This window comes from Natator depressus, chromosome 26 (genome assembly GCF_965152275.1).
Source record: "Natator depressus isolate rNatDep1 chromosome 26, rNatDep2.hap1, whole genome shotgun sequence".
In the NCBI taxonomy this organism is placed as follows: Eukaryota; Metazoa; Chordata; order Testudines; family Cheloniidae; genus Natator; species Natator depressus.
In genome coordinates, this window is record NC_134259.1 from 7701574 (window position 1) to 7726122 (window position 24549).

Consider the following 24549-nt stretch of genomic DNA (forward strand, 5'->3'; position numbering starts at 1 on the left):
AACTGAGACCGGGGTCCCATCGTGCTTGGCAGACAGCCCCGACCTCAAAGAGCTTCTAGTTTAAATGAACAAGGCAGACAAAGGGTGGGTGGGGATGTGGGGACACAGAGAGGGGAGGGGACTTGCTCTAGGTCACACAGCAGAGCCAGACAGAGCCAAGAATAGAACCCAGGTCTCCTGACTCCCAGTGTGGCGTATCCATTAGACTACACTGTCCTCCTGGTCATTAAAAATTGTGTTTAAACTTAATTAAATTCCCTTTTGAAGACAAGGCTAATGGAAGACCAAAAATGATTTGTGATCCCAATAGCTTAAACCTGTGGCCCTGGCTTTCTACCCTCCCTTGCCCCAGATTCCTTATATTTTCTGTTCACAACTCCTTCCGTGCCCACATAAGAAAAGTGGTTTCTTGGGATGCTGCTGCACATGCTTATTGATTCCTGCTCCCTACTAGGAGCTTGATCCAAAAGCCCATTCAAGTCTTTTTCATTGTGTCTTTCCACCAACTTCAAAAGCTTTGAATCAGACCCTGGGGTACGCGTGGCGTAAGAATATTGGCATCATGCATCTTCAGGCAGCTACAGAAACCTGAATCGAGAGAACAGTGAGAAACTTAGAGAAACAGTTGAAAAGCAGCAATCGAAGGGAGGGTGCCCTTGATCAGTTGAAGGAAGTCTCGCGCCATGCTCCCCACCACAGTCAAACCCCGCCCCCCCCGGCACCTTCCCCAACGGAGAAGGATCTCTCTCAAAACAAAAAACTCCACACACCTTGGAGTTCTGCCAACTGACGGCTAGGAAGCTGCACCTGATGTAACCTCTCTCTAGGCTGGATTTGCTTTCCTGTGAATAATTTCTTATGCACAGCAGCAATGAACCGCATTGACTGTGGCAGGCCTCGGTTTGCATTGTCACCCCTACCCTCTGCCACCCTGTACAGTTCTCTGCTGCCCCAGTTTTGCCTCTCTGTGTGCAATGCAAGAGTGGAGGGAGTGTTTATGAATGACTTAAGTTACCACTTCCCAGAGTCAAAAGAAAACTTTCTACCAGAAAGCAGAAGAAGCTAAAGTGAAATTTGTCCTCTTCATGCTGGTTGTGTCAGGCTGCTACTGGGAAGAAAATTGAAAGAGAGGGAGAGGGAGAGGGAGAGGGAAAAAGAGAGAGAGAGAGAGTTTCACCCCACACACACCAGCTGAAACACACATTTAAAAAAAAAAAAAACCACCTGGAGCTCAGAAGATTTCTTTTTTTATAATTAATAGTTTGCTTCTTTCTGTAGCTACCACTGGCATTCAGGAGCCAGGAGAGGGCATGGATGTTTGAAAAATAACTACTGGTCAAGATCCAGTGATTTTGGAGTCCCAGTTTGAGACACCTTAAAGAGGGTCTGGTTTTCAGAAAATGCTGCGGAGAACTGTTTGAAAAATCACAGGAAATTTTGAAAAAAAGAAATAAAAATGCTTCCCCCAAATTCCCATGAAAATGTTGTTTTGACCAAAAATGAACCCCGCCCCCCCCCCCGAATATATTATGGTTCTTGGCCTCTGGTTTTTCATGTGAAAACCAGAAAACTTTACCCCAGATGACAGCTTTTCTTACAACCCCCCCCCCCCCCCGCCACAATTCAAAAAAATTCCCCCCACATTTCAACAAAAAATTTTCAATCAGTTCTAGTGCTAAGTATCTGCTCTCTGAAAATTAGGCCCATTGAAGATGTCTCAAGTGGGTTCCCTAATTTTTGGCTCGCAAAATCCTTAATCACTTTTGAAAAACCTTGGCCTGAATTATTTGCCCACCAACTTCTAGGTGGAAAAATAGGTGAACATAAGCCTGCTCCTACTGAAGTCAATTTCAACAAGGGCAGGATCCGGCTTGTAAGTGACGAGGTTAACAACGCACAGCCAGCAGCGTGGATTGTCGCTGTTCTGAAGGCATAAATATCCAATCCCTCCAGTAAAAGTAGTCCCATTGTCTGGTGATAACAGCTTTCTGCCACCTCCTGGCGGGTGCTACAGACCTAAGGAGTTCACGAGAGGGGCAAAGCTGTGATTAAAAGCCACAACGTGGCGATAAGTCGCCACATTTAATAGCATTTGTAGGAGAAATACAAATTCATACGGAGAACAGCAGCCCTTCTTTGCCTAATTGGTTCACGGTTCCTGTGACTCAAATAAGCCAACTACTTAAAAACTACTCAAGAGCCACAGTAAAGAATGAAAATTATTGCTTCCTGTCATGACCAAATATTAAACACAGCACACACCTAATGACTATCACTCCCCAGGGAAGAAGCTTTATGAACAATAAAATCCCAGCAGACTTGCACTGTTTGGACTTAGAAGCCTCATTATAGGCTCACTGATCCAATACAATTTACAAGCTCAATGGACTCCACTTGATGTAAAAACCACCAAACATGGAGTTATAAATGGAACGCCCACAGAGAAATAAGCACCGGGTTCTTTAACTGGGAAGGAAATTAACCGAGGGAGAGGATGGGGGTGGGAAAAGAAGTGGGGTTTGGAAGAGAGAAACGCATTAGAGTTACAAAGGAAATACGAGAAAGACATAATGGAAATTAGAGAGATGAGGTAGGTGCGGTATTTTTTTTTTATTGGACCAGCTTCTGTTGGTGAAAGAGAGAAACTTCCAAGATTACACAGCTAGAGATTTGCGTAAGTGTGAAACCTTGTCTCTTTCACCACCGGAGATTGGTCCGGCAACAAAATATTACTTTGTGTGACCTGAGTTTAATTCCATGCTCTGCCACAGGTGTCCTGTGTGACCTTGGGCAAGTCACTTAGGCCCAGATCCTGAAACTAATGGAAGTTAGCAGCCTAAATACTTTTGAGGATCTGGGCCTTAGTCTCTTTGTTCCTCAGTTTCCCATCTGTAGATTAGATTTGAGAGAATAGCACTTCCCTGCCTCACAGGGATACAGAGGATAAATACTTTACAGATTCTGAGGCAGTCAGATACTGCACTACTCAGTGCCAGTACAAGTATCACATAGGGAATGAGAGACTGATTCTAAGTCTATCAATAAGAGTCTTCTAGAAACCAGTGGACTTTGGATCAGGCACTGAATAAGAGAAAGGGAGGAAACAGACCCCACTTGTTAAAAGGGAGGCCTTCAGGAATGACATACAAGGGGAATGAAGCCAACTTAGCCTACAGGGGCAGGAATTGGGGGCGTATAGGGGATGGGGATTACAAGGGAGCCCACCAGGAATAACGGGTGTTGAAAGCATGCTACGACCAAGGGAGGGATTATAGAGAAACAAAAAGGTGTCAACGGGAATCAGGAGACTGCCATGAAGAGCAAGATTGTGGGACAAGAGGGGACAAGTCCATAAAACAGGGTCTAGAAGAGGATAAGGTAGGAGGATGGAAAGGCGCCAAAGCCTATGCTCAAATAAATTGGTTAGTCTCTAACGTGCCACAAGTACTCCTTTTCTTTTTAAGGATCCGGGAAGCATTTAGGGTCAGGTATATGCAGAGGAAGCGTACTCTAGGGTAGCCATGTCAGACCATGGACGAGTGTCTAACATGGCTCTCCACCCTCCACTGCTGAACTCCCACCCCTCCAGCGTGGGTGGGGCCAATGAGTTGGATACGCGTTTTGGCAAAGCACAGCCGGAAACCAGGTAGGTTTGATTACTGGCCCATCTGTTCTCTCCATACCCAGAACTGTCTCTCTGAATTATTAAACCCACTAGGCAAAAAATAACAGCCACCCTCCTCTCCCGCGCACACAGAATTTTGGCTCATGGGAAACTCCATTCCAATTTCAGTTTGTGTGTCCATGGCGGGAGGAGAGATTCAACCCCTCTGGGTTTCAGTGAGAGTCATGAAACCAACAGACCCCAAGAGAGTGTAATGAACGGTTTCCCTCGGAGAACTGCATTCAGGTCAAATGTGCTCATGTAAAACATGCCCACAGGGTCAGCTAGCAGAATTTGAAACCGGGACCCATCAGCACCAAAGCACAGATCTCTACGGTTTGACTCGCCACATGCTGGGAGACATAGTACACTACTGGCCCTGGGAGGATCAGCCACAGAGGGGAATGCACGCCGCACTTCCCAAGTGCATTACACACCCAAATGCATGCAGCCTGGTGGGAAGCCAGCTGTGCCACATAACTGGCTCCCGCATATGCTTCTTCCATTCCCCCCGCCCCCCACTAAACTCACTGGTTCTAAAGGCTCGTCATACTGTTGTCTCCTTAAGCCCTTCCCTTTTGTCCCGTTGAGATCCTTTATTATTAGCTGCTCCCAGGCCATTCAACCCCTTTCCTTGACGTTTACACTGGCCTTGGGGCTTAGACTAGGTGAAATCCTCTCCTGCCCATTTAAGTCAATGGTAAAACTCCCATCGACTTCAGTGAGGCCAGGATCTCACTCACTGTGCTTACGCACGGTCAGAGCTCTGAGCGGGCCAATCAGGAATCTAACATGGGGTTAACCAGGCAGCAATGCTCTTTATCTGGGTTAGAGCAGAGAGAGTCTAACCAGGTTGGACTCCATCCACGCTGGCTGTCCAAATTGTACTGCAGCATCATTGGATCTTATCGGATCGCACAGTTGCTCAAGTCCTTTGGGACTTGTTCTCATTAGATTTATTTTCTTAAGTGGTAGCAGTTGTCAGCACTGATGGGAAACTTTTAAGAAGAAATAAAGTTTAGCACAGGCATACAGCCTTGGACTGCCTGAAATTCTGGGGCTTTAACCTCCCCTGGCTGACCTCAAATGGAGTTATGTGAATTTACACCAGTTGAGGCTCTGACCCATTGTATTTTGCTGACACCATCTCCAGAAATAATCCTGGACCCATCTCCCCCTCCTACTCCTGCTTCCTACCTCTTACCCCATCCGACCCAAAAATCATTACCGCAGGACAACATCACATTGAGAGTGCATCTACCTTCCCTTTCTTCTTCTCTCTCGGTACTTACATGCCTTCTATCAGGGGCACCGGCACAAGGCGGGGGACCAAGGAGCATCACACTGTCACTTTTAAAAGTGGGAGGGCTATGCCCTTCTACTTTTTACCTGCCTTAAAGGTGAGCAATGGAGGGAGGGGGCGGAGTCTCGGGGAGGGGCAGAGCCGGGGTGAGGGAGGCCATGGTTCAAGCACCTGTCGCCCCCCCCACTTCAAGGGAGTTTCCAGCAGTCCTGACTCCTAACTCTATCGCGTCCAAGGACCTCGGACTCTTTACTGTATTTATCATCGTCACAACCGCCCCTGTGAGGCAGGACAGTGCTATTATCCCCATTGTACAGATGGGGAAGTGAGGCACAGAGGGGCTCACAGGAAATCGGTGGTGGAGCAGGGAATTGAATCTGGGTCTCCCAAGTCTCAGGCTTGCACCCTAACCACTGGACCATCCTTCCCTTTTTTTCTGGCACATGCATTCAAGGAGATTCTTATGCTCCTTTTGACTCAGCTCCCTGGCAAATCTGTTGTCTAGCCACATACAAACTCATTAAGTGAAATGCTGAAACCAGAAGCTGAAGCGTTCCAAAAAACTTGGGCTTGTTTTTGGAGTTTTTTTGTGGGGTTGTTGGGCTTTTTTAAGGGACTAAAGAAACCACTTGTCAAATGGCTGGGCTAGTGCATTCCAACTTACTGATTTCTCGCAAACATCCAGTCTACTAAAAAATTCATAAGGAGACAGATGGCACAACAGCAGCTCTTTGCAGGAGTGCCGCGTTTAGCGGCAAACAAAGAACTTTGACTGCCTAGGACAAGTGCAGAGATCACTGCAGGCTTCGGAGGGGCGAAGGGGATAGCTGGAGGGGGACTGCAGGGAGCAGCAGAGAGCTGTCCCCGCTTTACTCTCATAACTTCTCTCCACAGCAACAGCAGCTTCAGAGAGTCATTTACGTCACCCCGGCAGCTTCACAAGGAGGGGGGAAATGAACAGAATTAAAAGAGGCCCAAATAGAACAACTCCAGATCGACCAAGTATTGAGAATTGCTGCTCGAAGAGACGTATGAAAAAAAATAATAGAATTTATATGCCAAGATCTCAAAGCACTTCACAAGATGGGTAATTACCACCCCATTTTACACAAAAGTGAAACTGAGGCATGGATAGTTAAGTGACTTGACTAAGGTTACACAGCAAGCGCGTAGCGTAACTGGGAACATTCAGGTCTTCCATCCCCCACTAACTACTAAAACATATTGCGTCCTCATCCATTTCTGCTTCACATGGCAGGAAAAACAATCAACATCATTAAAAGCAGAAAAATTCAAAGGGAAGCCTCCAGATATTTCGAGCCAGTGAGTATTCTTCCGCCGGAAGAGCGTGCAATCTAAAAAACACATGTATGAATCACAGCTGTCACTTGGGTTGCAGCAAGACATGGCGTATCGCAACCCCTCTCCTACGCTGGCATATCAAACCCAGCACGTCAACACGCTACACCGACACTGCAGTGGCACATTCATAATAGCTGTATCTGGCAGCGACTGTCTTGCCTGAAGTGACTTGCAGTGGTTGTGAAATGTGCCAGACAGCCCTAGAGACTTCAGCCCTCCGTGCAGCCAGGCAGCAGCGATGGCATGGGTAGCAGCAAGGCAAACTGCATCCCCACTGCCCCCATCTCTGCTGAGAAGGGACGAACCACACACCCCCCGCACTTCCAGGGTGAAAGAATGTAATTCAGTCTCTTTGGCTTCTCTGCAGAGATGCTAACAAGTGCTGATGGTTTGGGGGGTTTTTTTTTTTTTTACTTGCCTGGCAAATGGCTGCAGATCTGGAGTGTATGTCAGTGGACCAATTCTGTGGTGCACCACCGACTGCGATTACAGTGCCAGATACTCCACTGCTATAAACCAGCATAGCTCCACTGGCCTCAGTTAAGGATCATCTCGCTCTCCTTCTTTTGCAGCAGTTCAGTGCATCTCTAAACCAAGTTAATATTCCGCACCTCACCGCTCACTCAAATCCTGTTCCTCTCTTGTATCCCCGGGATTATCAGTGCTTCCCTATTGAGCCCAAACTGTGCATTAGGCTTTCCAGAACAATCCCCACTTCCACCGTGGGAATTGAACCCAGGATCCCTCTCTGCCTGAGCTAGTTTTAGTAGCTCAAAGACAGTAGTGGACTCAAACTGCTCTATGGTCCACAGAGAGCCCTCTGTAAGGACAGGTAACATTTATAGTTCAGTACACCCAGAAGACACAAGTGAGATCAGGGCCTCATTGCGCTAGGCGCTGCACTAAACAGTACATGTAGTAAGGGACAGTCCCAACATCTAATAGACAAGGCAGAGCAAGGAGAGGAGAAAGAATGCATCATCATCTCTATTCTGTAGTGGGGGATCTGAGCGACTTGCCCCAGGTCACACAGGGAGTCTGTGGTAGAGCAATGGCTAGAACCCAGATCTCTCGAGTCCCAGCCCAATGCTTGACCTACAAGACCGGTTTTCCTTTTCAGTTACCCTTCAGGCTCTGAAAAATAACCAGACTCGGTGACATCTAGGATACAGACCACACAAGCCACCGCTGCCACTCGCGAAGTTTCAATTGCAAGAGGAAGGCTTTATAATTTTCCAGAGATCTGCCTCAAGAATTCCTGCACCGTTTTACTGTCATCCCGCATTTCCTTCAGCATATGAGAAAATCTTTGTCTCGGAGGCAACACTCCACATTCCAGAGGCTGCCAAACATTGCAACAGCACTAAGTGTCATTTCAGCCACGGGAAAGACTCCAACTTGGCTTTGGCAGAACATGATAATTTTGCAGCGTCCTTAACACTACCAAGATCCTAGATGATAACTTAAAAAATAAACCAAGAGGGAGGATCCAATGGAGGCTACAACCATTCAGGGACTGTTCTGGACCGTGTCGGGATGTAGAATTAAAGCATGAACATACTGAAACCAGGGGAGCTATGTCTGTTTACACTAGTTGGAGATCTGACCCACTCTGCATACATCAAGCTGCAATAGCAGGATTTAGGATAGCAAGATTCCTCATTACAAGTACAGTATAAATTTTGCATTAAGGATAGCTATGGGTCAGATTGTGATCACAGTTACACCGGTGTAAATCTGTTGTGTTTCCATTCAAGTCAAGGAAGCGTCTTCAGATTGGAACCAGGGTGAGTGAGATCAGAATCTGGCCCACCGAGAGAGGGGGAAAAAAAACTCAGAGAGGAAATGTACTGACTTTATTCCAAAAACTCCCCCTGTACACAATATTCCAGACACCGGGAAATGGACACTGTACAGTTGGATCAAATCCTGAATGACACAGCAACAACCGAGAGCGAGAAGACTTTTCACCGCTGGGAGAGCACAGCCCAAGTGAGACTCACCCAACCAACATCCTGCTGACAACATTATCCGTGTGCTAAAGAGCAAACACATAAAGCTATGAGTTAGGGGAAGCACTGGGGGGGGCGGAGGGGGGGGGGAAGAGTCTTCCTGTCAATAACAGCTCTGCACACCTGCCTGCTCCCAAAACCGCAACAACTCTTCAGTGTTTTGCTGACTAAGTGATTTCCGCTGGTAAGGCTGGAATGAGTCTTTAGGGGGATTCTGCATCAGCATTCGCTTGGAGGGGTGTGGACCATATTAGGCAACTTACAGATAGTTACCCAGGGAGATGGCTGGACGGCGAATGCAAGCAAGGCAACATTCATGCTCCAATTCCAATAGCAAAACATCAGTTTCCAAGATTGAGAAGAAAATAACTACTAGGTCCTTCGGATCTAAATCGAGTCCCCAGAGCAAAGGTTACAGCAGAAATGGGTTTTTTCAGCATAAGGATTTTTGGACTTTGTTCAGGGCTGCCCGATGTTATTTCCCCCACTGAACTGTTTCCCTCTTTTTCAATATAAACCCAAGATGCCCACGATTCAGCCACAAAAGTCATCCAGTTGTCACTGCACAGCACCCCTCGGGGGGAATTTACAACGTGCCAGGCTACGAGTGCAGGCAAAAGGCAAAAAATAATTAAAGGGGTGAAAGGTGCGTTCTTCAGCTCAAAGGATGGGATGTAACATCCTAAAATACTCACAGCAAACACAAAGGGTCCAGATCCTGAGCTGGCATAAACTGGCGTCATTCCAATAGAGTTGCACTGATTCGTGCCAGCTGAAGATCGGGGCCAAGAATTCAGCCTCTTGGCTGAATCTGAGTGCATGGTCAGATTAATATGTTGTCAGATAGGAGAGCGTAACCTGCTTGGGCATGGGAAGAGACTTTGGGCTAGTTGCTCCAAGCACTCTTCAATTAGCATCCTCTACGTTTCGTTGGGGTCTAAGTCTTAGCTACACTAACCACCACAATGACTGGGGAAGCTGCTTGAGACAAAAGGGCACCCCAACATGTCTTTAATTGTGGATGCACTGTGAATACAAACAATAAATAGATGGGACTAAGAAGTGTTTGGTTTCTTCCCAGTCTTTTGCTGTGAGCAGCATGTTTTGGTCCCTTCTACGCTGCAAGATGGAATCCGGTTTTAGCCATGTTACAATCAGGCCCCCTACCACGGTAGGGATTACAATGGACATGGGCCTTCCCAAGTGCCAATCACCATTTTCTCACAAACCCTTGCAGCAACAGTAATGCATATGATTGAATGAGGCAGAAAGGGAATGCCAGCGCATCGTATTCAATCCAGCCAGTCCCTTGGTGATCTCTGTTTTCCTTCCCTTCTAAATGGAAGACTCTAGCTGTCTCTCACTTCTCTCACAGATTCATTCTGGACATGGGTCAGCTGAACATCAAGCTTTCTTCAGTGTCCCCTCTTCCTTCCTCCACGTTTCATCCTCTCTCTAGGCCTGATCCTGCTGTCCTGGCTCAAGGACAAGACTAACATTAACTGCTATGAAAAGAAAGCAATCTCCCCCCCGCACCCCTGCCCATATTCAAGGCTGCAGAATCCAGGCCTATCTACGTGGCATCAGTGTCAGAGGATTCAGTTACCGCAGCTTGGGTTTTCTGAACAGCCTAACAGAGGTTGGCATCCAGCTCCCACTTCACTTCCTCAGGCTCCTTGGAAAACCCCAGACAAGAGGATGAGCTCCAGGCCTGGTTCGATCTTGCATTGCACACTGAACGAAACTGTGTTTCACCCAGTGACCCTGAATTGAGCTAAAATAAGAGACTTCAGCACATTTCTGGGCCATATTAAAGCACTGATCAGTCCTACCTGCCCTGCAGAAGAGAATGATGTCATGTGGTAAGTGCGTTCCCCCTACGAGTCAGCGCCCCGCTGACAGCAAAGATCTCTGTCATCATGCCTGCAATTTATTTATCTTTTTAAGTGTACATGGAACTTCAGCTGCTTTCAATCCAGAGCTACAGTTGCCTTCAAGTACGTGATATTCACTCCTAGGGTGACCAGATGTCCCGATTATATAGGGACAGTCCCGATTTTGGGGGCTTTTTCTTATATAGGTACCTATTACCCCCCAGTTCCTGTCCCGATTTTTCACACTTGCTATCTGGTCATCCTATTCACTCAACAAATAAATGTTACTTTTCACCATGGTTGTTACATTGTAACGTCTCGATCTCCATATTTCAATATTGCTTCAACCCGTGGCAGAGCTCTCTCTGAGAAGAGTTTTAAAGTTAATATTTTTAAGTTAAAACAATAAATCAATACAGGAAGCCAACATTAAACACACACATCATTATTTAGACAAACAATTAAAAACCCTCTGTTCAAATACACACCCACACAAATACCCATCAGCATGTTGGACCGTGGAGGAATGTGATCTGCCTTTCAGAAGCGATATTTCACCTGGTGCAGAGTGGCTAGTTGTAGCAGTTTGCTTTCTACCAACAAGCAATGTAAAATCCCCAAAAATATTTAGAATCCAGCTTCTCAGATGATTCCAGAAACACATACTACTCTCTAACATACAAGCATTTGTGGGGAGGTCAAAGGGGATCATTCATTGGCTGCAGGTTGTTTGATTAGTTTGAAAATCCTAAAAGGGCTTTCAGTGCTTATGAAAGGTGCCGGATTCCCAGACTCTGGAAATTAAATTCTGTTTGTCCACAGAATAGGTGTATCGTAGGTAGTATTATTCTATTTACATTATAGTATCACTTAGGTTAAGCCTGTCCTGGCCCTGGCAAGCTCGTAATCCATATGGACAAAACAGACAAAGGGTGGGAGGGAAAACAGATGCCAGAGAGGTGAGCGATTTGCCCAAGGTCACACTGCAGGTCAGGGGCAGAGCTGGGAAAAGAACTCAGGTTCCCAGATTCTCAGTCCAGTGCCCTGCTCATGAGCCCACACTGCTCCCCTAATGGCAGGGCATCCTCCACCAACACTGCTCCAGCCCTGATCTGGAGGACGGCCTTTAAAAAGACAAGAACAAACTGTTTCAGCTAAGTAGTGCATCTAATCCCCCTCTACCTGATTTGTGTCTATTTGGCAAAAGGTCCCCCTCATGGTTGCCAGAGAGAGGAACGAGCTTCATATGAAACAGTCGACAGAGATCTGGAACATACTCCCGTGGAGCTGGTGGGAATCATCTTTGTTACAGCTAGGGCCCTGTGTTGTCATTAACATGTGGCAGAATTCTCACCAATGAAGGTGACTGTGGTGAAAGGACTTTATGACACTTAATATTTTCAAAGATCCCTCAGAAATTAAGTCTTGCCAAGGCTGGGTTCAGAAGAAAAGCCCTGGGCTGTCTATAAAATAATAGTTTCCCTTCCATAGCATTGTACGTTCACAGATCTCAAATCACTTTAAGCAGCATAATTCCTGTTTTACAGATGGGGAAACTGATGCACACAGAGGGAAAGTACCTTGCCCAAGATCAAACAGAGAGTCTGAGGCAGAATCAGGAATAGGACCTAGATTTTCTGACTCCTCACCCAGTGCACCATGTTGTCTCCCCAGCTGCAATGGGCAAACCTCAAGATGTTCAGACTTGAGGTTGGATAGTTCTCAGATACAGACTCAAACCAGACCTCAAGTCAGCCAAATATGGGCTAGAAATTGTGCAGACAAGCTCAATATGACATGTCCAGCTCTTCTTTTTCTAGCCAGAATACTGTGGTTCTTTGGCATTTCCATCTTTGGTCTCAGCCACAAGCTGAAAGTGCGAAGATAAAGACAAAGAAAAAAAAAAAACAGCTAAAAAAATTCAGAGCCTCCAAAAAGGATTAGGATCAAATTGACTAGTAACAATTTGAGGGAAGGGAATTATAGATCCTTATTCAAACTAATTTGACCATTCTTAAATCCAAGTATAAATGTAGATGATATGTAGATAACCTAATAATGTATAATAGATACACTGAATATAGGCGTAACAAAGGAACAAAGAAATTGGACTCATGGTCCATCTACTCCAGTTATGGCCAATACCACAGAAGAAAAACCCCTGCAATAGATAGCTATAGAAAAACCTGTCCCAAGGAAAGGTTTCTTCCTGACCCCTGATATCGAGACAGAAGCATTTGCCTTGAAGCATGAGGTCTTAAGATCTCTCTACATAAAGCACTCAAGTTGTGTATTTTTTAGCATTTACTAAAAGAATGCTGCATACTTCTTGTTATCCCCTTTTATATCCTGCTAAGCTCTTGGCCTCGGTGTCTTGTATCAATGAATTCCACAGGCTAATTGCAGGCAGTGCAAAAAAAATTTCCTTTTTTATCAGTTTCGAATTTGCCTCCTTACATTTTCACTGAATACACACACACTTCCCCCCTCAGAAACTGAAGGCCAAGAAATATGTGAAATGGATGTTCTGCATAAGACGTATGGTAATCCCAAAACCATGCATTTAAAACCTGGATCATGTGTTTCCCAAAAAAGCCGCAAATACAACATCATTATTTTGTTAAGGAATTTTAATGAAACTGCCAGGTTACTTGAAACTGTATCTATTCCAGCAATCCAGCTGGCTCCCATCCCAGGTGAATAGACAGTATTCAGAGACTTACCATGCACAGAATACTTGGTCAAATTTAAATTGGTAGATGTAGGACAGCATTAAAATAAAAAAATTCCACCAAGGGAAGCCCAGCTTTTCTGAAAATAACTAGCTCTAAGGCTAGCACTTTAGGATCGTACAGCAAAGACAGCACAGGAGAGAGACAGACCCGTGGCTGTCTCCAAGCAAACCCAGCTGTTTGGTTTGGTTTGTTGGGTGATGTGGAAGAGAGCGCTTTATTTCCTACCTGTCGATGATCACAGGATCCGAGGGAGTCTCGTTTCTGTTGCCGCAACTTTTCTTTTCACAGCACCGGCTGGAGCGGGGAAGAAACCAAAATGAGAGGATTTCTGTGAGTATTAACGGCAAAGCAACGAACTCTAAGCCTTGCTCAGCTGAACTAAAGGCACTGTGGACATTTAAGTGGTATCCAGAAAATTCTAACTGGGATTTCCAAAGGGGGTCTCAAGGAGGTGCCCAACTCCCCTTTAACGTCAACGAGATTTAGACACTCGGCTCCCCTTAGTCTCCTTTGAAAAATCTCAGCCCAAAGGAAAAGCAATATGGTCACATTTTATATTAAGGCTCCATTTATAAATGTTTAACAGATGTTGTAAGCATGTAACAGACATGAGCAGCATGTGTTCTAGACGGTTATAAGCCCACCAGTAAAAGGTGTCATAGCCGACGACAAGCCATGTTTATAAGCAACCTACTAACTTGTTGGACGCCGTAATAATTGATTGACCATTTACTCCACATCTGTTAACCCTATTTATAAATGGGAATGTAATATAAAGTTTATACAGTGTGGTCAGCAATATGATGGCATAGAAATTGTACACATCAGCCTCTCTCTGATGAGCATGCAATGTAATTTGCACCCCGTTTACCAACAGACAAGTTCTCTCTCCCATGGGTATGTCTAGGGCTTTACAAGCATAAGCAAGATAACAAGGTCCCTGCCCCAAAGGGATACAATAATTAAAGTACGGCATAGGGACTTTATTTAAAATTTACACACACACACACGCACACTATGTGTGTGCACGTAAGCTTGCGTACGTACATACAGGCACGCATATATATCCTGCGAGAGCGCGGCTGCCCGCGTCTGGGAGGTAACGGAGCACTCAACTCTCATTGCTGTCCGTGCAGACGGGGCCCTCGGCACCAGTTCAGGACCTTTGTACGTGCCCATTCTGTTTGAAAACCAAAGGAGCTAGACCCATTTATGCCAACTAAAGAGGTGGTCGCTTGACACATGCATTGGGTGGAGGAGGCGGGAAGGGCTTGCTATCGCTACATTATAAAAACATCTCATAGCAACGGTGTGCAAGCCCATCAGACGTGTTAAGAGAATCCTGATGCTGTGGTAAATCAAACAGCTCCATTTGACACAACCAGGATGTTAGCGGAGGGAAACAATATTTATCAGCAAAACGGCTGAACATTTAAGCACACTGTATCAAAATTCCCTTCTGCCCCCACCGCCAGTGGGTCAGCTGCAGTTACGCCCGCATCAATCCAAGCAGTTGGTCCCATCGCCTTTTTGTGAAGTTATTTGGATTTACACCAACGTAACCGAGAGCTGAATTTGGCCCAGACTGTGTCGTTTTATGTGCAGTGGTTTTGAGGGGGCTGAATGCATTTTCAAAATTCCTAGTTAGCCTAAATTCAGCTGCTTTCCACAGGGAATTGCTCTGACCAGAGGAAAAACAGATAAAAATGCATGAATGAGTCCAAGGCTATACAATATGAAGGATTAACTCTTTTGAAGTCAATAATACTCAGATATACAATGCTTAAAATATAAACATGGACATAAAACTTCCCACCTCAGAGCTATTAAGCATTTTAAGTACATGCATTCAATCAGCAAGCTGTAGCATGACAGGAACTGCTTGCCTTTCCCTTTGTGAGTTTACACGGCCCAGCAAGATGGGATGCAACAAGCAGATCTCTTTCATTAGCAGTTCTAACGTGAGCTATTTTGACACTTTTTGTATTCCTTTGCCTCAATCCCACAGTTATCCATTGAGTCCATGCCTTTAAAAATAAGGGATTCACAAGATATTTGAGAATCCCTGAGGTAGGTACTTATTTGGTGTAAAGTGTCAGAGCTCCATTGACTTCAGTGAAGCTACAAGGATTGACAACCACTGAGACTCTCTCTTCCCCCCGTCACTCCCATGTCTAACTTCTTTTTGAGTGCACCTTGGATAAATTTCACCACCCGTTGGCCATTTAGACAAAGTTTCATACTTTGGTAACAAAAATCGGAGATTTCAGATTTTCTATTCTAAAGAAAAAATAAACAGAACCCCCTCATTTCGAAGAAAAGGAGGACTTGTGGCACCTTAGAGACTAACCAATTTATTTGATGCATCCGATGAAGTGAGCTGTAGCTCACGAAAGCTTATGCTCAAATAAATTGGTTAGTCTCTAAGGTGCCACAAGTCCTCCTTTTCTTTCTGCGAATACAGACTAACGCGGCTGCTACTCTGAAACCTGTCATTTAGAAGGAGTAGAGGTTTGACTTCTATTTTAAAGCAGCAAATATTATGACCAGTTGGAAATGAAACCAGGAGCAAATCTCTTGTTCGGTTTAATGCAGCATACTGTTTGCCACTGTCGAACAAAAAAAACTTAGCTCAGTTTTTTAAAGAAAGAGTTTTACACTGGTGTGCTTTTTTTTAATGCTAACCAAAAAAAACAAAAAACAAAACACCACAGTTCCTTTCTTTGCAATAATACTCAAAAGATCATATAACTCATACAGTCGATCTCATGACAGACACATCAGATTATAACGTCACAACAAGACACAAAATGGAGTAAAGCGATCGTACCCACATCAAATCTCTTTGTCAGCACACTGTAGAGTTGTTTAGATTAAATTACACGGATTTGAGATGCAACATACCTGCTTCCTGGCAAAAACCCATCTCATTGTTAGATTTAGTTTGCATACTTGGTTATCACATTTATGAGCTTTGAAGCATTATGTATTATTAAAAATATGCCTTTGACCCGAAGGCGTCCAAGCACTTCGCAAATATTAATTTTCTCACTGTTTGCCTCTAGTGTAGTATATTTTTGGTAAACAACTAAACAATTTCCTCTCACCTTAGTACTTTCTGAGCCCCAGAACACAAGAAATATTTTATTCTGAAAGCACCACCCCTTTCCACAAAATGACAAGTTTAGTTGTGGATCAGATTATTTCTAAAATTTGAGGATATTCCAGTCAGGTGTTTCAGCTGAAGTCCATCTCAAATCTTCAGGTCCCCACTATCCAAGGTACTTCAAATGACCTATCACTGTGGCATTTAAATACTGACAATCTTCCAATTGGGTTGTTATATAATAGTTGTTCCTTACTGGGCTGACCCTGCTCCCAGGTAAATCAGTGGTAAAAATCTCAGTGACTCCAGTACTGGGTCCATAACGTTGGTTTAAGTGGAAATTAAGACCCTGATCCTGCTAATATTTAAGCACCTGAGTAACTTTATACACACACACACACACAAACGTACGTGTCATTCCTTTGGTCCCAGTGGAATTACTCACTTGCATAAAGTTGTAGGATCAGGGCCTAAGACTTATTATCGTCACAAAAATAAATCCTTACCACGCTTTGAGCTATGTTATTTTCTCATATAATCAGATCCACACAGGATACTGTAAGTCTTGCAACATGAAGCGTACTGGTGAAAAAGCAACAACCAACAAGAACAACAAAGCCAGCCCTAGAAACTAGATGCCCCATAAGGCCCCATATCAAAGAAAGGCCTTATGCATTGCATCCCCTCCCCCCCCCCCCGCCCCCAGCAGCCCGACTAAAATGGTTTTAAAATTCAGCCCTCAACTTTTTTTTTTTTTTTTTTAAATCTGTCTCTAATTTCAAACTCAAATAAGCTCACAGCATGGTGGCCTTTGTTTTGTTTTCTTCTCCCCAACTCCTCCCTGCAATTGCATAACAAAAGTGTCTAAATTCACACCATCTGGACGATAAAGACACAGGCCCCAGTGGCCGCCTGGCCCAGCTGATTAGAGCTCCTGTCTAGTCTGAGCCTTGTGGCGAAAGTCACAGCTGTGGGGCTTGCTTGCACTCAATACGACTCTGTTATTAGCCAGCTGTAGGCCCTGAGACTACTTCTGTTCAAATTATAATACCTTTTAACCCTCTGAGCGTTGAGGGCATCGCGGGCTCCTGGCAAAAGCATAACAACTAGTTTCCTCTTAGTTGATAATTGGTAGAACAAGACGACGACCAACAGTTACTCCATGAGAAGAGACTGTTTACCTTGATTTCCTACCATTGAGAGAAAAAGATACTGTATATTTAAGAGAGACCTCCACCCTAGATGGACGGTTCCCATTACACTGGAATAGCCCAAACACATAAAGCCTATTGCTAAAACTTTCAGAACTGTAGTAAATAAATAAATTAAAAGCTCTAACTGAACGCACTCACTATTGGGGGAAGGGGCGGGAGGAAGGAGTTGAGATTTTAAACTTTCAATTGATATGACAGATTGTTGCATCCGCATCAATATTTAGACAACTTTCCTGCTAAGGATACATCTGTCACTGTCTGACTAGAAGATGTGGGGGGGGGGGTTGGATGCACTTGTCTGTATACAGCATGAATATCTGAGTGATTTTCTATGACAAATCAAATCAAAAGATCAAAAGGGTATTTACCTGCAACTAACAAGAAAAAGAAAACAAACCCTATAATTTAAAAAACAATAACAAGCAGCATCAATTTGGACCTCAGAGTGGGCACATTACATTAATGTTTTATATACTGTTACTAATGCAAACCAAAGTAGGGGCTTTAAAAATTGATGCTACCACATAAGCAGCATAGAGCAAGGAGGATTTGATTAGTGTGCTTAAAAAAAAATGTCAAGTTTGAGTTGGATTCATTCATTCCCCCTGGTATTATTCAAATATAATGCCTCTTCCAAATAGGCAGCATCCTGTTTTAAAAATATCTCTGAACAAGACATTTAAAAATCAAATGTCTTGATTAGGTTACACAGAGCTTTTGATTTGGTTCACTAATCTGTGTCTTACATGGAAAGGACAGCCCTGAATTGTAATTCTTCCTTGGCTAATCTATCAAGCAGGAGTTTAGTACAAACTGAATAATGGTTTACATTTGTAGAACATTACCTTAAATCAAGCATGGAATATATTTATAGGCATCGAAGGAAGCCCAATATACAAAAGCTTATCAGAGAGTTTATTTAGTACTTTTAAAATGTTGGTCATTGTCAAAGGAAAGATCATTTTGTTTTGAAGAAAGGAGGTTGTTTTGGGTTTTTTCACTCTTAATATAGATTCTCGCTCCATCCAGCAGGAGTGAAAAAAAATGGATTACACTAGCTGTCATTTTGTTATTAAAATCGAGACCCTAGTGTATAGAAATCCAAAGATTTTGCTTCTCCAATGATTATCTAAGCCAAGCCTTTCACAAACAGGGATAGCATATATATTAAAATAAATACGTAAGTTTTAGAGAAACCAAAAAGTAATATGCCCCGCCTCACTCTTCTTTGATATATGCATAAATACAGAGCAAATTGTAGGTTATGTAAAGACAAAAAGCAAATTGTGTATCACGCATCTAAACACACACATCTATGAAAGTAATATTTGCAATGTTCAGAAGTAATGGTGTACAGTTACTCTGTTAATGAGGGCGACATATAAGAGGTAAGTTTTGCATGCATGTGTGTATGTATGAACATGAACACACACACACTTTTGCATACTTCACCGTCATTGCAGTTTCCCAGGTACACCAATTATTCCATTACCTTTTGAAAAATGTGAAAAATACTTCCCCCTCAGCAACAAATTCTATCCTATTAAATTGCTTCTACTGTATCGTCCCCTGAGAAGGCAATACTTAAAATTATTAGCACAATGTGCTTTTTAAAACAAGCAACATTCAATCCAAGAGCTTTTCAAAAAACCTATTACACTAAATCACAAATATGTTTAATAAAGGTCAAGGTTGGGTTTGCCTTTCATTTTGTGAAAGACCATTCTGTGCACAACTTAGCACATTTTAATATAAGGACATGGCCTGTTTGCATAATTAAATGTATCGAAAAACAGTAATTGTGTGAGCAGGAAAAAGAATAAGCTACCATGGAAGCAAGATGTACATACATAAGATACATGTACCTAAAGACATCCACAAATGTGATTCAGAACATCCTGACCAGTATTTTATCCTTTAATGTATCATTTCAACATCCTAAATTTTTTGTCTATTTTATGTAAAAGCAGAAGTTCCGTAACCATGGCTTGTAGCAAAAAATTATTGCAAAGATGTATTTTGGGGACAGAACTAAAGAACATTAATTACGTTCATTTAATTGATAATGTTAAAATATGTCACCTGGGAAAAATAAATCAGGAGTGCCTTCTAATTTTCAGGCAGGTTCTGGAAATTGACAGTAATCATTTTAGAAGGGCAAACTGGAAAAGCTTAAAGAAATAGACAGTTGGGAATTCTGGGCCCTTTTATTTTGTTGTCCAAACCCAGTGCAAAACAGAACAAAAATAGTGCAGTTCAGATCTTAGGCAGGATTTCCAGATCTGTAGTACTGAATAAATTGGCATGTAACACAAACCAAACGTTGTATCCGGGCAAAGAGAAATTATTCTTTTGGAAGAGCATCCCCGGCGCAAAAACGAAACTCCTCATATCTCAAACTTCTATGGAAAACCCCTTTTAGCATCTTTGGAAGCAAACTTACTCTTATTAACTGAATAAATCCTACGCCACCAATAAAATTGTCTTACCTGCACATGACTTCATGAGTAAGCAGAACTCTGCACATCTCTGGATTCTTGTTCTGGCCTTCATAAGTGATGGGCTATGAAAATTAGGGAAATTAGTATATGGAGGAGGTTTTTGGTTTGTTTGCTTCTTGTAATATTCAGTTTTTTAAAACTGCAGAGCCCCGTGGCTTGCAATTCCCACCCTCAAAGTCTTTTTTGCACAAGGTAGTCAGTGTGCATATAACCAAGTGTCACTTACAATTGTTAAGATCTTAGGATCACTGGGGGAAGGAAGAGGCTAAGATATTGTTTTTCAAATGCACTGGAAATTAAGGTATGCAACACAGACGCTGGGGTGGAGAAAATAAAGCACAGAGTGAGAGGGAAATGAAAGAGTGGGGATTGTACAACACAAAAGCCGGCCTCAGCTCACCTGTTTCGTGACTGAATCGATGAGCCTAACAAACAGGTCCTGTTCAGTTCTGACACCTAGAGAGAGAAGGGGAAGAAACAGGAAATCCAACAGTTACAGAGATAGGTCGGGGAAACCATCTAAACCATCCTGTAACTTTTCTACTTCGTTTTACTTCCTATCAAGCATCATCTGAAAGTCTAAGGCTGCTGTTTTTCAAAGCATGGGTTTACCAAAGGGTGTCATATTGGCCAGACCCGAGAAGCAGCTCTCCACAGTGAGGATTTTTGCTTCCAGAAGAGAGACAAAGGGACTTCAATGTATTTTATAGAAGCGATCTCTGCAAGGTCTTAAAACTTTATCACGGGTTCTTCGTTCCCAACCCCTTCTTTCCCACCCCCAGCCTTTTGTAGGTGACTTACCATTGCTGTAAAGGAGTTGAAGTTTGTAGTGTGTGCCGTTATTGGTCTTTTCATTGCCTTGTTCCTGAAAGAGAGATTTAAAACTATCGTCCCAGAATTTGTTTGGTGCCGTTCGCGGACAAAAGCAACCCGCTTGCAAATCACTAATGGATGTGACAAGAAAGTTCATTAAGATCTTTGTGAGGTGGATCCACTGATTGGGATAAATTAACCTTCCGAGTGACCCAGGACAGACATCCCCTTCCTGTGGCATTTGCAGAAACTTTTCCACTTGCTATAAAGCTCCCAACTTTATAACATAAACGCTCTTCCCCTATCGGGTGAATTCACAAATTTTAAGCAAGCTAATATACAGCAGATCGACGCTGGCAGGGTTTTGTTTTTTTTTAAACAAAACTGTACGTGCAAAATAATGAAATAGTTTTACAGTAAGTCCTATCGGTATTTATTTCCTGAAGGTTTATGTTACCGGGACATTTCTCAGGTGAACTGGGACTGTAATTTATCAGAAGACAATTATTCATGGCGTCCTTCATAATTAAAAGTCCTTGCCCGTAACTAAACTAAAGCCAAAGATGATTTGGAAGGTTTCTAAATGCTTAACGCCTGGATCTAAAACTCAAGAGCAAACGTTTCCGACACCCAGCCGTTGACTTTGGAGTCTGAAAAGAACAGGCTTAGCAGATAATATGACAAATCACAGCTCGCTCAGGGTACATATAAAACTTGGCAGATCCGGCATATGCAAAAATACTAATAATATTAATAAAAGATACAACAAGGTATTGGACCCCGGTGTGGTTTTATTCTATTTTATTGTAAGTGGATGTAGGAAACTCCCATTTTATCTCCCGGGGTGGCAGAAATTAACTAGCCTTGTTAATTACAGCGAAGGAGAGAGTGTTGAGAACAGGGGAGGAAGCAGTCGTCCCGCTACCTAACCCCTGACCACAAAACCAGGGGTTAGGTAGCAGGAAAGGATGGCTGAGAACGACAGTACTTTACAAGGGCAGGTACTAGAACGGGTGGGGGCGCCGACGGTAAATTTGGGGAGGAAAGCAAGCAAGCAAGCAAGAAAATAGACAGGCCTTACTTTATCATTTTCTACGAAGTCCACAAAGGCGGTCCTCTCTATTTCCACCGGCTGCCCCTGCCTATCGTAGAGAGCCAGGACAAAATGAAAGAAATTGGATTTCCTCAAGTTGGAAGGTGGCTGCTTTTCAAAGTGGGCTCTGGACAAAGCTACGCCGCTGTGGAGGAAACAGATGGAATCGGGGAGGGAGGGGAGAGAAACAGATGAATTAAAAGGTTGCACTCAAAGGTTGCACTTGGATTAAAAGTAATCAAAAAAACACACAGAGAAGGATTCTAGAGGGGGGTAGGATTCTCCTGGTCTATAGCACACTGGGTTATTAACAGTCAATTGTTACTAATGACTTTGATCTCGCTGCTTTCCACTCCACCCTGGCGCACTCACATCACTTCCGATTAAAAACATTAAGTGAAATAAAAGTGAAGCCTGCTTGAATTTCGGTGGCAGCCAAATTAAGAACTTTTTCTTCTCCCAAATGTTACAGAGTCTAGAAACTTGATTAATATTTTCCCTCTTATGCCTTGATTCTCACTCTGTAGAGAAGAATAATTAACAGAACTTGAGTATTAAGGAAAGATTGCAAGGTAAGTTATTCCAAAACCGGAGAAATATTTTATCATCTCCTCTGATCCATCATCTTCTTCCCTTTCGTACTCATTTGTTGGGTACAATATAAGGGGTGTGTCTAGAATACAACAAAAGTAGAATATAAATGCTAAAGGATCTGAAAAATGATAAAATTCCAACTGAGTTCACTTTTCCTTTAGCCCAGGTCAACGCTCTTAAAATCTTTTCCCAACTAGGAGTCTGTACTGAGGTTGGAAGGCAACTGGTTTCAAGCAATGTGCCTACCTTCCTCGGGAGCGAAGTTTCTATTAATTTCACATTGTTTAGTCACTGATCCATTTGAATCAACGTGCGGGTCTTCCCAGTGCCGTTTTGTGGGTTAACTACGTGTAATTTAAACACAGGTTGCCTGACGTTTGTCACACATTCTGCAGAAGATGCGGTGATTTCTTCCGCGCATTTACCGAGTTTGAATGATTCGGGATCTTTTCATACAATGGAAATTCTAAACCTTAGATTTCGTTTTTTAGCAGAATTGGTTCCACTCTTTCCTTTATGTCGATTTTTACAGAATGCACAGAAGACAGATACGTGGAGAGGATTTCTCACTTACAGCATTTCTATGAAGTTTTCCGCCTTTCTCCAGATTTAACTCCTGAAATGGACTCACCTAAGATTGTTGCTTCACGTACTTGAGAAAAGTATTTGACTCTTTGGAAAGCTACAAATATCCCCCCCCCCCCTTTATTTCTAACCCAACTAGACAGGTACAATGAGACTGGGCAACACACAATCCCCCTGCCTTCTTCCCCCACCCCCTTCCGGGCCAGTTTAATAGCTTGATTTTTATCATCTTGAATATAAGAACTTTGATCACTGTATTTTTACTAGACATCTAGAATAATTAGTGACGTCCCAATGCGAACACCGATCAATTAGCCGCTGTCAATTGGCGATTTCTCACCGTGCATCTAACATTTGTTTTACTTTCGCTTTCCCCATCAAGGTATTTTTCCTCCGCATATAAATTAAACCATCAATATTCATTTTAAAAAAACCCAACAACTTCTGATATCTCCTCTCGTGCTGCCTGAAAGATCTTCCATAGAGATCAGATGGAGGTGGTGAGGGCATATAGGGCTCTATTTGTATATTGGTTCCTAGACCAACGTACATGCAACGCGGATGTATGTCCCTCAAGTCAAGTTGTCTCTATCCTCAACTTTCTTCTCGGGGCGATTCAGCCCCTTCCCACACGTGTGCCCGAAGGCTGGCTAAAGATATACCTGCAGAACGTGGGGACATGTTTTGTTTAGGGAGGGTTTCGTTCCCCTCTCTCCTCCATAAAAAGATCAACAGAAGAGAAAAGAAGGGGGAGATGAGGTCAATAACCCAAAGAGAACCCGGCACTACTGGGGCGTATTTATTACGGAATAGAGGGATTATCCCCCAACCAGAAGCAAGAAGGCATCCTCGTTTGCAGTTGGACGGGTTTTATATTCCAGCCAGCACTGAGATCTACATAGTGTTGACAAGACTAACGCAAGGAGTTAGTAAGTGGGGTCAAGGACTCGACTCAGCTCATTCACACGACAGCTCTCTCCTGCACCGCTGATACCTGCAGTTTTGCAAAGCCCTGGTAAAGGTATCTTCCCCTTTCCCTCGTTACTCAAACCCACGCTGGGCTCGCTTTCTGCCGAACCCTGTGGCTCGAGTGGGGAGGAGGGTGGCGTTCGCTATATAAAGCATGAGATCAAGGATAACAAGGTGATTTTGAATCAAAAGAGGCATAGCAATTAAGTTTAGCCAGAAGAACATCCGACTCAGACGTTCGGGCATACAAGGGTCTAAAGAGTTACTGTTCGTGGTATTGCTATGGATGGGTGTCCCCTACCCCCCCAAAAAAGAAGAAAAACGCTCTCCCCTCCAATCTCTGCTCTCTGACTTCCTCTGCTGTGCGCGTTTGTCTCTCGCTACAGTTTTGCCCTCTTGGATTTTCACTGACTGGGGCGGGGGAGTAAATTCAGTCGCGAGTCTGAACAACAGCGGGAGGAAAGGGAGGTTTCAAAAGGGGAAACACAAGGCTCGATTACCTTTGTGCAGCTACGTTTGCATCCACAACCCCAACATTTCTGACCCAGGACCTGACGGGATCCATTTCAGACGCGAGAGATTTCTCTTTCAGAATCGGTCCTCTTCCTAAAGTATCTTGAATCCCAAACATTTAAGAAGTCTATTCCAACCGGCAACAGTTTCTTTAAAAAAAAAAAAAAAAACCAAACAAAAAAAGCCTTTGAAATTGACACCCACACCCACA

The 24549-nt window shown here is 43.5% G+C and overlaps 1 protein-coding gene across 2 annotated transcripts in view; it reads right to left on the reverse strand.

Moving 5' to 3' along the window:
* Positions 1 to 24549, reverse strand: part of EBF2 (EBF transcription factor 2) — a 182977-nt gene that overhangs the window by 153749 nt on the left and 4679 nt on the right. For both annotated transcript variants that reach the window (XM_074940036.1, XM_074940035.1), the window contains exons 2-7: positions 24326 to 24487; positions 21666 to 21822; positions 20573 to 20636; positions 20172 to 20227; positions 19760 to 19833; positions 13176 to 13244 (exon numbers count right to left, since the gene is read on the reverse strand). In XM_074940036.1, the coding sequence (XP_074796137.1) occupies positions 13176 to 13244; positions 19760 to 19833; positions 20172 to 20227; positions 20573 to 20636; positions 21666 to 21822; positions 24326 to 24456 (551 nt within the window). In that variant the 5' untranslated portion in view covers positions 24457 to 24487. The remainder of the gene's footprint in view (positions 1 to 13175; positions 13245 to 19759; positions 19834 to 20171; positions 20228 to 20572; positions 20637 to 21665; positions 21823 to 24325; positions 24488 to 24549) is intronic.